The sequence below is a fragment of the Lutra lutra genome, chromosome 2, assembly GCF_902655055.1.
Source record: "Lutra lutra chromosome 2, mLutLut1.2, whole genome shotgun sequence".
Lineage (NCBI taxonomy): Eukaryota > Metazoa > Chordata > Mammalia > Carnivora > Mustelidae > Lutra > Lutra lutra.
Window position 1 is genome coordinate 68,505,535 of NC_062279.1, and position 14,333 is coordinate 68,519,867.

A 14,333-nucleotide genomic window follows, 5' to 3' on the forward strand; every position below is an offset into this window, starting at 1 on the left:
AAGAAAAAACCCACAAGAGAGGAAACAAAGACAGGCATTTATTAACAATAATGGACTTTAATTTAATAAGAATATGATCTGGCATATTTCGAACATCAGTAAAATTATTACTTTTATTTGCTTATTCCCAGAGAGCAAGGATACACAAAATCTAGTCTGCTATTCTTAGAGTAGGTTTCCTGTCTCCTACATAGCCACCTGTTATTATCCCAGCAATACTAATTGCAACCAAATGACAGAATCTCTATGGCAAAACTGCAACTTGTTGATACATATAAGTAATGTTAAAATATATCCTTAGAAGATACAGTTCCCATTTCTCTTATGACCACTCCTTAGTGACTTAATTAAAGAAAAGTTTAAGTTTCCCTAATAAAAAGACCTATAAAGCTTACTAATGTTTTTAAAAATTCATACGTAGAAGCAGTATGCTCAAATATTTTGGACATTTCACTAGATATGTTCTGAATTATTTATAATATTTATTTCTCTCCAACTTCCCACTGTTGTTCATAAAGCTTAGCCTAGATGACATTTGACAAGAACGCCTTGATTAGACATAGATTTACTCAAAACAGTTAAATATTGAAAACTTACTATGTTATATGTAAAAATAAATAAAATGAGATGATCTAAATACTTTAATCCAATAATTTAAACTCTGAGACATTAAAGGAAAAAAAACCCTGAAATTGAATTCTGTCACTAGTAAAATGAAAGAGTTAAGACTAGATGATTTATCTCTAAAACTGTCCAACTTTCCTAAAAATGACTAATAGCAGAACAAGTATAGTTATAACTAAGTTATTAATATCTTAAGCTTTACCTTCTAATTTCAATAATAATTAAATCATTTAATCTTCAGGTAAATACTGAGTATCTCTATTTTAGAAACACTTTGAAAAAAAGTGTAGGAAGATTCATAATTACATTTGTAAAATAATCTTCAATTTATTGGGCTATGATAATAAAGTGTTTTAAATCCAAAGAACATACAAATTATATCCTAATAGCTCAGTATTTGGCCCTGATAAGTTACTAATGAAACAACTCCCCAATTCTTTACTATCCAACGTATCTCATTATTTTGTTTAAAAAATCTATCTTAGTAACCAGATTTTACAGAAAAATCTACAGATCTACCACATTTAAATCTTTTAACATTATACATCTATGATAATCTCTAAAATACAACAATTAAATCTATTTTCCTGTCTATCAAATTTCAAAGGTAAGCTCATTTTCTTCTCCAAAATGAAACACAATGTGATCATAACTTAAATTTTCTAATAAAGAAGATGGAAAATCAGTTTCATTCTTATTATTAGAAAATCTGTCAAAAAAAAATTTAAAAACACCAAACATATACTGACAAAGTCTCCAAAAAGACATGGAAACCAATATGCTGTTTGGTTTGCTTTGATAAGATTGTGTTAAAAGTGTTAAAAGGCTGAAAACAGAACTTGCACCTTTTCAGGTGCTTTCTCAATATAAAAAATAAGCAACTAAAGGCAAAATTTTATTAAAATGTGTTCTCTAGTAAAAATTCAGTATTTATTTACAAGTGACCTTAAAAACAACTGAAAATTTTAATACCTTTGTCCTGGTATCAGCCATATTAATAAAAAGCCAAAATTATATGGCTGACTGGAATCTACACATTAAAAATAGTACATTTTTAACATTAAACTCAACTTTCTCATCTAAGAAATACTTATCAAGACTAGAAGAAAAAAGCAAAAATGAAGTGAAGAGTTTCACTTGTCTCTCTTATCACTCCACACCCTCTGGTGGAGGTGCCCAAACACAGTGAAACTGTCAAAAGGCAAAGGGCAAGTAAGAGAGAGGAGGACGGGACAAATCGACACGGGGAAATCACACAGAAAGCATTTCTTGAATAAACAGGAGATAGTTTATTTTTCTCTTTGTATCATCTCTGCATTTTTTGCATATAAAACTAATTATTATGATTTCTAAATTTCACAGAAGAGCATTTGAAAAAAATCTGTCTACAACTGAATGAAATAAAAATATAAATTCTGGGGGAAAAAAGAAATGCAATCTCTAACAATGCCCAATCACAGAAACTTAAGTCTGAGCAGTGTTAATTTTATTGCATCTTATATAATAAGCGTAACTTTAAACCAAAATATTTAGGGGGAAAAAATGTCACCATCACAAAGTTCTTATTGCTTCTAGAGCTAACTTTTATTAAGTAATTTGAAGTGACAATTATCCAAAGAAAAGCAAAAAAAGCTCTGAAGATACTTTTGTCATTTAAATTTTAAAATACCACGTTCTGAATGACATCCAAAGCCACTTTTAATTGGCTGGGTAATAGATATTGTGCTTAAGTTAGCCTAATTAGCATGAGAGAGGGAAAAGTTTTATATTGATGCAAAATCCAAAAATGATGGAAGGTGCACAAAACAAGACTACAATTGTATGTAGTTGTTATGGAAACTATTTCACTGGTGTGGAAATGTATGTGTTAAAAACATAAGATCTACCAAGCAAATAAAAGGGGATTTCTAAAACAGTAAGATTTATTTAGTAACTGTGAGGTTTATTTCCCTGCTAATAAATGTATCTTCAACTTTGCATATATAAATATCTATCCTAGAATAGCTGTTGCTATAGTAACAAGATATATTTGCTCATATTCACATTTTAGAATTTACTTTTCAAAATTCCTTAAAATCTGTGATTTAAAAATTTTGTTCATAACAGAAATTCCGCTTGTGTCTTATTTCAAAGTATTAGTAAGAAAACACAGGCTATAGTGATGGTCATTCTTCTTACTTAAAATTATTTCTCAATTTTTAGTGATCTCAAAATGTGTTAGAGTCAACAGTAGTAGTGACATTATAATTCTTTGAGAATAAACTGGAAGAAATGTTTTTGGAATCACCACCTCTTTAAAGAAACAAAAATCATGAGAGAATCAATTATTATACTTAATATTACCTTGTATATTCTGAGACTTTGCATGGTTTCTTTCCCAAAGAAAAAGAGCGGACCTCAGAACCATGGTCTAATTTTCTTTTCATCTATAAGGTAAAGCAAATGAGATAGATTTAAGAAAAAAAAATCACCTGTCCCAACTATCAAATCTTAACATTAGCACTGGCAATAGTGAAAAAAATTCTTAAATTTTCATATGCCTAAATTTTCATTATTTAGGCATAGTTAATGTATGTAGAAAATAAATGCTTCATGGTTTCTTCTACTAGTTCTACTTTGTTTTACTCTTTAAAGATTAGGAAGGTGAATTTCCCCCTCTCCAATATTTTATCCAGAAGAATAGCATATGCTGATTTAAAAATTGATATTCATCATACATAGTCCTTGAGAGTGATATGCCTTTCACATTTTCCAGTTTAAGAAACAACATGGGGGAAAATGTCATGTTAATACACATATTACAGAACCATATTTACCATGTCTCTCTTAGTGATCATCATTTTCCTTTAAAAACATATTTTCAAGATAAAAGGGACAACAAAATTCAAAATTTCAAAACCTGAATGGAAGTAACAGTAATTGAACTTAAAACACACAGGTTATTACAAAAGTGTAAAGACAACGATGTAAATAAAATGATCTTGAAAAGTAATTATATAAGGCAAAAGCAATGAATATGGGCAATGAGGGGAGTAAAAAAGTAAATCTATAACAGGAGAGAAGTCTGGAGTTGGTATAATAAAGGTGGAAAAAAAGCCTATAATTGATATTTACAGAGAATATAACTTCACTGACAGATGCTCACTCAGGACAAAATATTCTAACTTGAAAAGCAACAAGAAGATTTTAAAAGAATGAGTTAAATATCTTCGTAAGGTATATCCAACATATACAGTTTTTAAGTATTATGCTATGTATGTGTAATACTGTAAATATATTCAGAATTGCATTTTGTCAACATCAAAATTGAAATATTTATTTTTTATATTTCACCATCCATTAACTGAGGTCATCTACCTACAGATCTGTTATAAAACTAGAAAATAAGATCGGTTAAGATTCAACTTTTTCTACTTCAACAACCCCCTCAAGATTTGTGTCTTCTAATTAATTACTGTACCACTGAAAATTATGGGGAAGGGGGGGAGACCCAATGTGTGATAGACAGCTATCCTCATTTTTTAATAAGGTGAAAACCCTTGCTTTGCAGCAGACTTTTTTCTTACCTACTGCCTCACAGGGGAACATCATAACACAGCATGCTACATTATAAATACTAAAAAGAACCAACGAGACTAAAAAAATTTTTGAACCACACTCTGGATAATAAAGACTATGTTTTTATCATCATGAAAAAGTCTTCCAAAATACAGGGACCATCTTATGGTATCAGGGGCTAGAGTAAGGGTACAACAAGCTCATCCACAATTTTTACCTTAGTTCAAGAAATACCTACTGGAAAGAAATGGAATTGGTCTTATTTCAACCCTTTGGAAGTTTCTGTACTCATTACATCGTTTTAAAGTGATTCCTCACAAAAACCATTATTTTCTTTCTCCAAACAGTTTTAGTAAAAAGGAAAAATAAATATATAAGCTTTTATAGATAGCCACGTGCTTCCATGTATATAAATTATAGACACGTAGACATACACGCAAATGTATCCATCAGGAAGGTCAGTCAGTACAGATCACCTTAAAAATCTAGTTTTTTCCATAACTTCCACAGATTCTTATTTTCAAAATTAACATGAGAAACTTTGATATTCATTCTAATTAAGTTGTAATACTGGCTTTTAGAACTTCCCTGGGTATCCTGTAAATACACATTGGTGCAAATGCTATTTGCCACCAAAAGCAAACTTTATTTCCATCTTAGAAACCCTTCAATGAATAAAAATGCCCAAAAGACATATTGAGGGAACCATTTAGAAAGGATTTTTTATCTTCAGAATATTTTACTAAATAAAGCACTTTCTGTAGGACTACAGAAGTCTCTTAAATATTATATTGTTTACTGAACATCCTGACTTTAGAACCAAAAATTAATTCTGCAATTTTTTAAGGGGCATAGAAAGTAAATACGACCTTTTAAAATCTAAGTCCTAAATATTCTAGTGATTCTAGACTTTAAAAGAGTCAGTTAAAGAAAAAAGAAAAGAAATATATATGTATATAAGGTATAGAAAAATTAAAGGCAGAAGATTCACTAAAAGCCAACTAAGGGTGAGTATTTCCAGGTCAGCATTTAACGGAGCCACATTTCCAAAGTCTAAATATATTTTTAGTGAAAAATTTCCAGATTAAAACATTCATTTTACTTTAAATTTAAAGCTGTTTACAGCTTACGTTGTCTTTGCATTATTTGCTTACATTCACGTTATAAAACAGAATACCAGCCATCCAGCCACCCACCAAAATTAGAGGATACTGCAGCCATCTCTGATGATACAGATTTTCCTTCTCAGGCAGGCACACACACACACAATCACACAACACAAAAAGAAAACAGATTACTTACTTTGTAAAAAATCATTTTTAGTGTGCCGTAGAAACCCATATTTTCTGTATTTTTCCCCTTCAGTGATTCTGTGCCCCCGTGTGTCCGGCTGCTTGGCAGTCTCTGACAATATAAACCTTTTTCAGGTAGGTATGTCACAGATTCTAATGTGGACATGCTCAGGCACGTCAGAAAGGGAAGATTAGGGAGCAGAACCGGCAACAAAACTCCACAGTAAAGGCAAATGCAGCTCAGTATCAAACAGCTTCTCGGGACACACATACATACATGCAGCTTGACTGAGAAGAACTCGAGGGAATAATGAGAGAGAACCGAGAAGATTATTGGAGGAGACTATGCCCTGTCAAAGCCTTGACTGAACAGATTCCTCCCTCAGCAGCAGAGGGATCAGATTACATCTTCCCTTGAACACAGAATGGTGCAGTCCAGGATTCAGCAATGCAGACTGCACATCAATTATATGGTGATCCGCTCCAGGGAACCCGTAAGCACACAACGCACTGAACAGAGGGAGGATGTGGGCAGCGAATGAGACCGCCCCCACACAACAACCCCCTTCCCCTTGCGAACTTTCAGGAGATTATTTTGTATTTTGGAAAACCTGCATTTTGGCAGAGTTTTAAATGGCAAGCCTCCTTTCCACAAATAAGTGCTTTCAGAAACATTCTGAAAATGGAATATATTTTCCATACAGTCTTCCCAACAGAAGCAAAGCAGGCTATTTCCACTAACTGTTATCCTATTGCAGTCCTGGCACAGACTGATCACATTTTTCAAGTAGCTTAGATGATAGAAAATGAGCAATCCCAAAGGGAGAAATTAAATAGTCTTTGGGGGGATTTACGATAAAGTAGACCAGTTTGGAGCACATAACATTTGCAGAAATTATGTAATAAGTTATATTTCAACTTGCATATTTCTTATATTAACAATTTAATGAAAATATTCCCTATGTTTTTCCATTTTACTCATTTAAAAACATATCAAGAAAATTACCACACACTTCATCAATTCTTAGTATTCATGACAATTTATTTTTAAGACTATCAGGTTGGTATTAAGTGTATAAAGTTTGGCCAAAAGGTTCCATTCCTCCAAAGAAGCAAAAACTGGGCTCATTGGAGAGTTTTAACCTTATTTGTGAATTAAATCTTGAGTAAACAAGAAGCACTGGACTTCTACCTCCAAAATTATTTTGAGAGGAAGGTATATTGCTATCTTTAAAAAAGCATTTTACATAATAATAAAAAATACCAAAGTTTGCCCGAAGGCAACCTTTTTCTCAGAACAACTACTTCACAAATCTAGATATTTTATCTCGCAACTTGCTACACAACTAGCTTCAGAGGCAATTATAAGATTCCTTGGACTAGAAAGACCCATTATTAAGGGTCTAGTTAATTAACTCCTACCCTCCCCATTAACATTCTTTATTACAAGTAAACTGTGTGCCTATAGTTATTTAAGTACTTAAAAAGTTTGCTCAGAAAAAAAGAAATACTATTTGGACTTACTACATTTTACTACTCTCTGCTATGGTTAACGAATGACTTTCATTAGATAAATGATTTTAAATGCTATATAAAGTAGTTACCATAATTTTAAAAATAAATATGTTTACCTTTATAACTAAGACATTAAGTCAGTGTAATGTCTATTACTTTAAAACATAAATGAAATAAGATAATCTAAAATTTTATGAAGATATATATCTTGGGTCTTCTGGAAATTACATTCTCTGTATAATCTTTTTAAAAAAATCTGACTCTTAAATTCTTACCCTCAGAAACAGTTATGTACATGTACCCAGCAAAAAGTTAGTTTTCTAAATAAACAATAAGCTTATTTCAAAGGAAAGTTCTTTTTAGGAAAAAAAAATCCAACTGTTAAGAATATACCCATAAACCCTTTTGTTAGAAGATTCAGAGCACTCAAATATTTAAAAAATAATAATAATGCAAAGTTTTAAAAAAAAAGTTAAAAAAAAAAGTAATTTCCCATTCACCACCTGCCTCAATTCTGGGCTATATCAAGAAACGAATTATAAAATGAACACCTGAAATTTTCTCTAAAATTTTTCAGTGGTAACTAGCTTATTAGAGGACAATGTATATCTTGACTTCAATTGAAATCATGTCCTCTCTCTAAATGAAGTAACTTTTCCAAATTAAGTCCTCTCAATTGAGGACAAAGACCAACTTTAATAAACCCTGGTCACTCTCAAAATCTAGGGTTTTTAAAGAAGAAAATAACTTAATTTTGTATATTCAAAGGAATGTTCTTATGGTTACAAAGTTCCTTTTATGGGATGAAGTTATGGGAAAACCTGATGCTCACAAATGTGTATTTTTATGTAAGTATATATATTCATGTTTTATTTTTGAATAGGCAAAATATTTACATGATTCAAAACTGGAAATGATAATCAAAAATTATATACTGAAAAGACTTTCTACCACCTGACATCCCCATCTACTGTGGATCCCATTTGATAATAATCTTTATTAGTTTGTCCTTTAAGTGAGAATGTGTATGTTTATAAGTACTCATGAAGACTTTATTTTCCCAAATATTTCAACAACTCTCCCTACTATTTTGTTTACAATGTTAATTTGAACTGTGAAGAAAGAATTTGGCAAGCAAAACTAGTCAACCAAACCTCTAACCAGATTTTTAAAAAATTGAATAAAAATAATTTTCCATATTCTCTGAAGTACTATTAACCAAAGTTGTGATCTATTAATTTCATCATAATCTATACTTGAACAAAGCAAATGAAACCATTCTCCATTCCTATTTCTGAGAGTCTTGGCTAAAATACAGATGTTTAAAACTTTTTCAAAGATTTAAGTTTTTTAGTAGTACGAATGAAAAGGCCTTTCTGTATGTTAGCTATAGCTATCTCTTTTTTATCCTTGGGGTACACAGAAACATTTCAAAATTGACATCAGTCCATAATCTATGTCAATAAGTTTCAGGAAAAAAAGTACTTTATGCTCTATGCTAGAATGTTAACTAGTAAGTTCAATGAAAAAAAGATTAGATAGTCAACTATTACAGCTAGACAATACCTGTGTTTGTCACTCAAATTTTTAGAATCACTATCTCAATGTATTAAGTATATTTTCAATATAATAAAGTACATTTTCATGTAATTTCAGCTAAGCAATGAATTTCCCATCCTATAAGCCTTACTGGAGTCTATTAGTAAGGGGAGTGACTGCTAATTCAGACCCAATGCTCACCTCTATCACAACCCCATTGAACTAGATACATGAGAAGAATGGGTGAGAGCAGTTACTTAAGAAACAAAGAAAGATATGAAGATGTACTGCCCCAGAGTCTAGGACTCTGGGAAATAAGGCAGTAGAATGATTAACCTGTGAACTAGCATAAAAGAAATGGCTCCTTCTGAAAAATTAGTTGGGATAACTAAGTTTTTAGAAGGGCAAGTTGTAGTTATGGGCATAAACCAAAACTAATCTACATGTGAATAGTGAGAAAAATATAAATAGTAAAGCAGTCTTCACTGAATCATGTATCTTCAGAGATATATCTTTATACATGGTGTCAACAGGGGAAGCAGTAATAATTTTCCCACTTGACTCTGAATTCATTATTTCCATTTTAAATAATTATTTTATTATTATGCTTATCATACCTCATTGTTATTGTTTTAATACATCTTTTTCCACTACCATCTACTCCTTGAAGGTTCCCATCTTATTCTAAGCCACAGTAGAAAAATGATACATACTAAATAATGTTTTTGAATAACTGGTCATATTAGCAAACAGTAGCAACCATATAAGTAAAAGTAGCAACCGTGGGACGCCTGGGTGGCTCAGTGGGTTAAGCCACTGCCTTCGGCTCAGGTCATGATCCCAGGGTCCTGGGATCGATTCCCGCATTGGGCTCCTTGCTCGGCAGGGAGCCTGCTTCTCTCTCTGCTTCTCTGCCTGCTTGTGTGCTCTCTCTCTCCTTCTCTCTGACAAAAAAAAAAAAAAAAAAAAAAGTAGCAACCATGGCATCATTTTTCTAAAGTATAAATATGTTATAGTTAGTACTAAAAAGTCTATCTATTGTATTAGAATTGATATTATAGTATTATTGGTTCTTTTCACTATCTTGCTAACATTTTCTTTTAAGTAGGCTCCACACCCAGCACAGAGCCCAAGGTGGAGCTTGAACTCACAACTCTGAAATCAAGACCTGAGCTGAGATCAAGAGATGGATGCTTAACTGACTGAGCCACCCAGGTGCCCCTATATTGCTAATATTTAAAGACTTACTTTCATTTTATAATAAAAGAATGTGTTTATAGTCTTATGTCAGTGATTTTATTATTATCACGACAACATTCTTTACTCTGATATTACACTAGAAAAACTACCTACCATAATTAGCTGTCTTGCCCTAGCATAGAATATAGATTAGAGACAGCTCAAAACTTCAACATCAAAGAAAGGAATGTCAAGCATGCTAAGTTTGGAAAAACTTTTTGAAATCTCACTAACCCACTGTCATTAACTTTCTGGGATGTGAGTTTTTTTTTTTTTTTTTAAGATTTTATTTATTTATTTGAGAGAGAGAGAAAGCACAGAGGGAGAGTAAGAGGGAGAAGCAGACTCCCCAGTGAGCAGGGAGCCCTGCATGGGACTTGGTCCTAGGACTCTGGGATCATGACCTGAGCTGAAGGCAGACGCTTAACTGACTGAGCCACCCAGGCGCCCCTGGGATATGAGTTCTTATTAAAAGGTTCACAACTGAAATTGAAAAGTTAACAGCCTATCCTATCACAGGTATTATGAATTAAAATAGCATGTATGCCCAGCATCTACATTTTCCCTAGGCAAGCAGGTGGCAGTATCGATCAAGGAGCTATTTCCCACTCTTACTCATTAATTAAGCATTTATTTAGCATCTAGGATTTGTCAGGCACAGGACAGTATATAATTAAGAAAACTTTTTTTTCCTCCATTGAATTTATGACACAGAATAGGGTCATCTATACACATCTGACTTTTAGAACTCAAACTGAAATTAGTTCTCAATTAGTTTCTTGAGAATATGTAAAATAAAACAAGGTGAGCCAGATTTAGTTTGAAATTACCATCCAGGTAAACACAGACTGAGATATTACTGCATTAGAAAAAAAATCACAAATTATATATAACTTTAAAATAAACTTGTTTTGGTAGGGGGGTAGTGCTTATAATATACAAAATCCTAACCTCAGTAAATCAAAATGCAAATCACAACACAGCTCAGACTGGTTTGAAGAATTTTTAAGATAATTATAATTGTAGGAGTAGTACTTTCATAAATTTTTCTTTTTCTTGAAGCTTACGGTATTTATAACTGTATTTACAAAAATGTAGCTCATAAAGATTTGATACAAATAAACTGTAACATTAATTCAAAAACATTGAGTTTTTTCATCCCTTCTAATTAGACCAATTAGTTATCAGATAAACATATGCATATGTATATATCTATATCTATCTATATATATATATATACACACACACACAAACATGTAGAGTTTGACACAATAATGTAAGTTGAATTTTATTTATTAATATTATTTATTTATGAACATGAGCATTGGAATTGGAGAAACCTGAATTTAAATAGCAGAATTGCCATTATTAGAATGCAATCCCGGTAGGGGTTATTTGACCTTTATGAGTTCTGGTTTTTGTAATGGTAATTACCATCTACCTTATCAACCTAACCCACAGTCATTGTGAGGACCTAGAAGATGCCCAGAGTATAACAGATATCCTATAAAATAATAACTGTTATTAACAGGAGAGAAAAGTGAGGTAGAGAATTAAGTGTCTTGCTTAAGGTTATGTAGCTATATTAGAACCTTAGACTCTGGTCCCAAGTTCACTACTTTTAACTCATTTCTATTAGATATGTGACAGCTCAAGTTAAGCTAAAAAAAAATCAGACATTGCTAAAGAAGGGGGGAAAATTACATTTTGCAAACAGCAATTACATATGCAAACTATAACTAAATCTTGATTATTCAGTTCATGGAATAATTATCTGGGTCCATATGACTATGCTTCTGCTAAATGTGGGAAATCTGAAGCAAAGACATGGTAGCGATTGAGGAAAAGGTGACAGAACCCGAAAGATTTAAGTTAAAAATAATTAAGAAATAACCACCTATATCCCAATATCTGTAAAATGCTACTGAGGACAAATAAAAACATTACAGTAATAACCTTTCTCTCCCCAAGATACTTATAATCCAGCTTGTAAGACAAGAAACTAATAGAAAACAGTATCTATCAAGTGCCAAATTGGGGAGTTTAGGAGGTCAGAAAATAAAAAATCATTCCAACAGTCTGAAAATATTTCATATAAAATGCTTTTGTTTCTAAGCTTGAAAGACAGAAGTTTGGTAGATGTTGAGGAGAAAAAAGGAAATCATCCCTTGTGGGCCAAAGATATATGTGGAACTACCACTGTCATTAGCTTGAAAAATTAACATCATCTGTAAGTCTTCTAGTAGTCAGTCTTACAAGGTTCATCAGGGCATAACCTATTTAGCAATATATCTCCATATACAAACATTAAACATTATAGTTAAAATATTCTTTAACTTACTAGTAACGGTTTCTTCAAAAGTACTTTCTGCCATGACTCATTCTCCCATTTTAGGGATAATATGTGTCTTTCTGTACAAGAAGAACCTTACTGTGTGGGTGTAAAGACTGTTGACTTTTTATTTAGTTAGAAACACTGACTAATAGGGGGTCCTTCTGTTTCAATAGGCACTTATACAAGATCATACATACAAGCAGCTTGTACTCAAGGGGGGACTGGTGCAGAAAGAAGAGATTTTTTAAATAAATATTCATTCAAACCTTATAATCTCTCCCAAACTTGATGAAAAAACAATAAAAAATATAATTCAGGGCAGTAGGGTACATAATTCATTGACTTTCACCAATATGTTGGAAAAGGACCTCTGATGTTAAGAAAAAAAAAAATGCATGACTTGCTTGGAAAATTAAACATCTTGTTCTACATCCAGCCCTTTCTCTTCATGGCCTGCCCCTCTAGCCCCAAACTCAAAGCCTCCTTTTAAGGAAAATTCTTCATTGTAAAAAATTTTCAAGTCATAGAAACTGTTCATCATGTCCAGAACTAGGGAAAGGACTACTGTAAAGTAGAAAGTACATAAGGTTCAAACACATGATATAAAGTATGGTACTTTGTAGAATAAATATGCAAATATTAAGTGTATGTGTATGTATGCCTAGAGAAAAGCCTATGTAAATACATAAATATATTCACAGTGGTCATCTAAGTGCCTTAATAAGAAGAGCTTTTTCCTCTTTTTTCTTACCTGCCAATAAACAAATTTACTTGCATAACCTTTGAGCACCTACTCTGCTAATAACTGTTCTAGGCTCTAGGTATAAGATGGCAAACAATGCAGATGAGCTTTCTACTCTCACATAGTTTACATTCTAGGAGAGGGGGAAGACGCATAATAAGTAGACAATACATGAGTAAGAACACATAATAAGTAGACAATACATGAGTAAGATAATTTCATATAATGCTTAGTTTTAAGAGATAAACAGGGTGCTATGAAAGATGTAGGTACTAAGGGTAGTAGAGAAGTGTGGCTAATTTTGAATGGCATCACCCAGGAAACAACTGTTAAGTCAAAATGAAAGAGTAGTGCCTAGGATCAGCAAGAATAAGGCCAGTCTGGCTAGGATGGTGTGACGGGCACAAGATGATGTCAGACAGATAACCAAGGGCCAGATCATGTAGGATCTTGCAAGTCATGGTCAAGAGTTCGGATTTAACTCTAAGTGCAATGTGACTTCATTAGAGGATTTCTAGAATGAGAGTAAACACAAAAGAACTTCTCTATGTATTTTTGCCTATATTATTTTTTATATTTTCAAAAATGCATATAAAATTAAAGATTGCTCACAAAATAATTCTCACTTGCTGAAATTAGAAATACAGAGACAATATATAGCTGTATTTGAATTCTTTCAACTCTTTCATCCAGCAATTACTCTTCCATTTCCTCATACTTACTCTCCAACTGAGCGCCTATCCCAAAAGATTCCTAAACTTAGGAAAGAGAATTGGAATAGCAGGTAAGACTTAGTCTGTACCATGTGCCAAGCACTATCCTAAATCTTTATAGCAGGTAACTCAATTCTGTAAGAACAGAGGAGTATCTACTATATCATATCTCTATTTCCTTGCTCTTCTACTTTCTATGTTCTGATTTTATCTTCACATTTGATAATTTACTCTTTTTGAGAAAGACAGAGATGTTGGGCTCAGATCTCTGTAGATGGATCTGCCAGCCTTCTTTTAGCAAATGTCTACAATGGTGAAAGACATGGTTACCTTTAATTATTAGAGACAAAAGGATTTTACCCAAGGTATACTTTTTACTTCTCTGTGATCATAAAAAATTCCAGAAAATAATCACAGAATCTCAAAGTTGGAAAAAGCCTTCCAAAAGCTTAGTACAGCCTCATGTATGACCCTACTTAGGTACACCCTTATTAGCATGTAGTCATCCAAGATCTGCTTAATCTAAAATACATGTTTTTCTCAATTCAGTAATCTTTTATTGGTTTGCTTCCCAATTCTGATAATTATGTCCAATTATAAAATTTGACTAGCAGATACATGAAGTCCAGATTCAAACTTATTATACTTTTTAAAATATAGCCTCTCTTCTCATCTCAGTCATCTTACAAAATTTCCAGAAGAATTTAAAGTGAGAGGGGATAACTTTAACCAATCTTTTTAAAACTCTAGCTATGAATCAAAGTCTGTGAACTAGG

At 32.3% G+C, this 14,333-nt stretch overlaps 1 protein-coding gene across 5 annotated transcripts in view; it reads right to left on the reverse strand.

The window, feature by feature from the left end:
• FBXW7 (F-box and WD repeat domain containing 7) overlaps positions 1 to 14,333 on the reverse strand; it is a 223,345-nt gene that overhangs the window by 26,100 nt on the left and 182,912 nt on the right. For 4 of the 5 annotated variants that reach the window (XM_047717648.1, XM_047717646.1, XM_047717647.1 and 1 more), the window contains one exon: positions 2,968 to 3,050. In XM_047717648.1, coding sequence (XP_047573604.1) covers positions 2,968 to 3,050 — 83 coding nt within the window. Of the gene's footprint in view, positions 1 to 2,967; positions 3,051 to 5,484; positions 5,912 to 14,333 lie in introns of those variants that run through there. The other variant, XM_047717649.1, reaches the window with a different exon arrangement.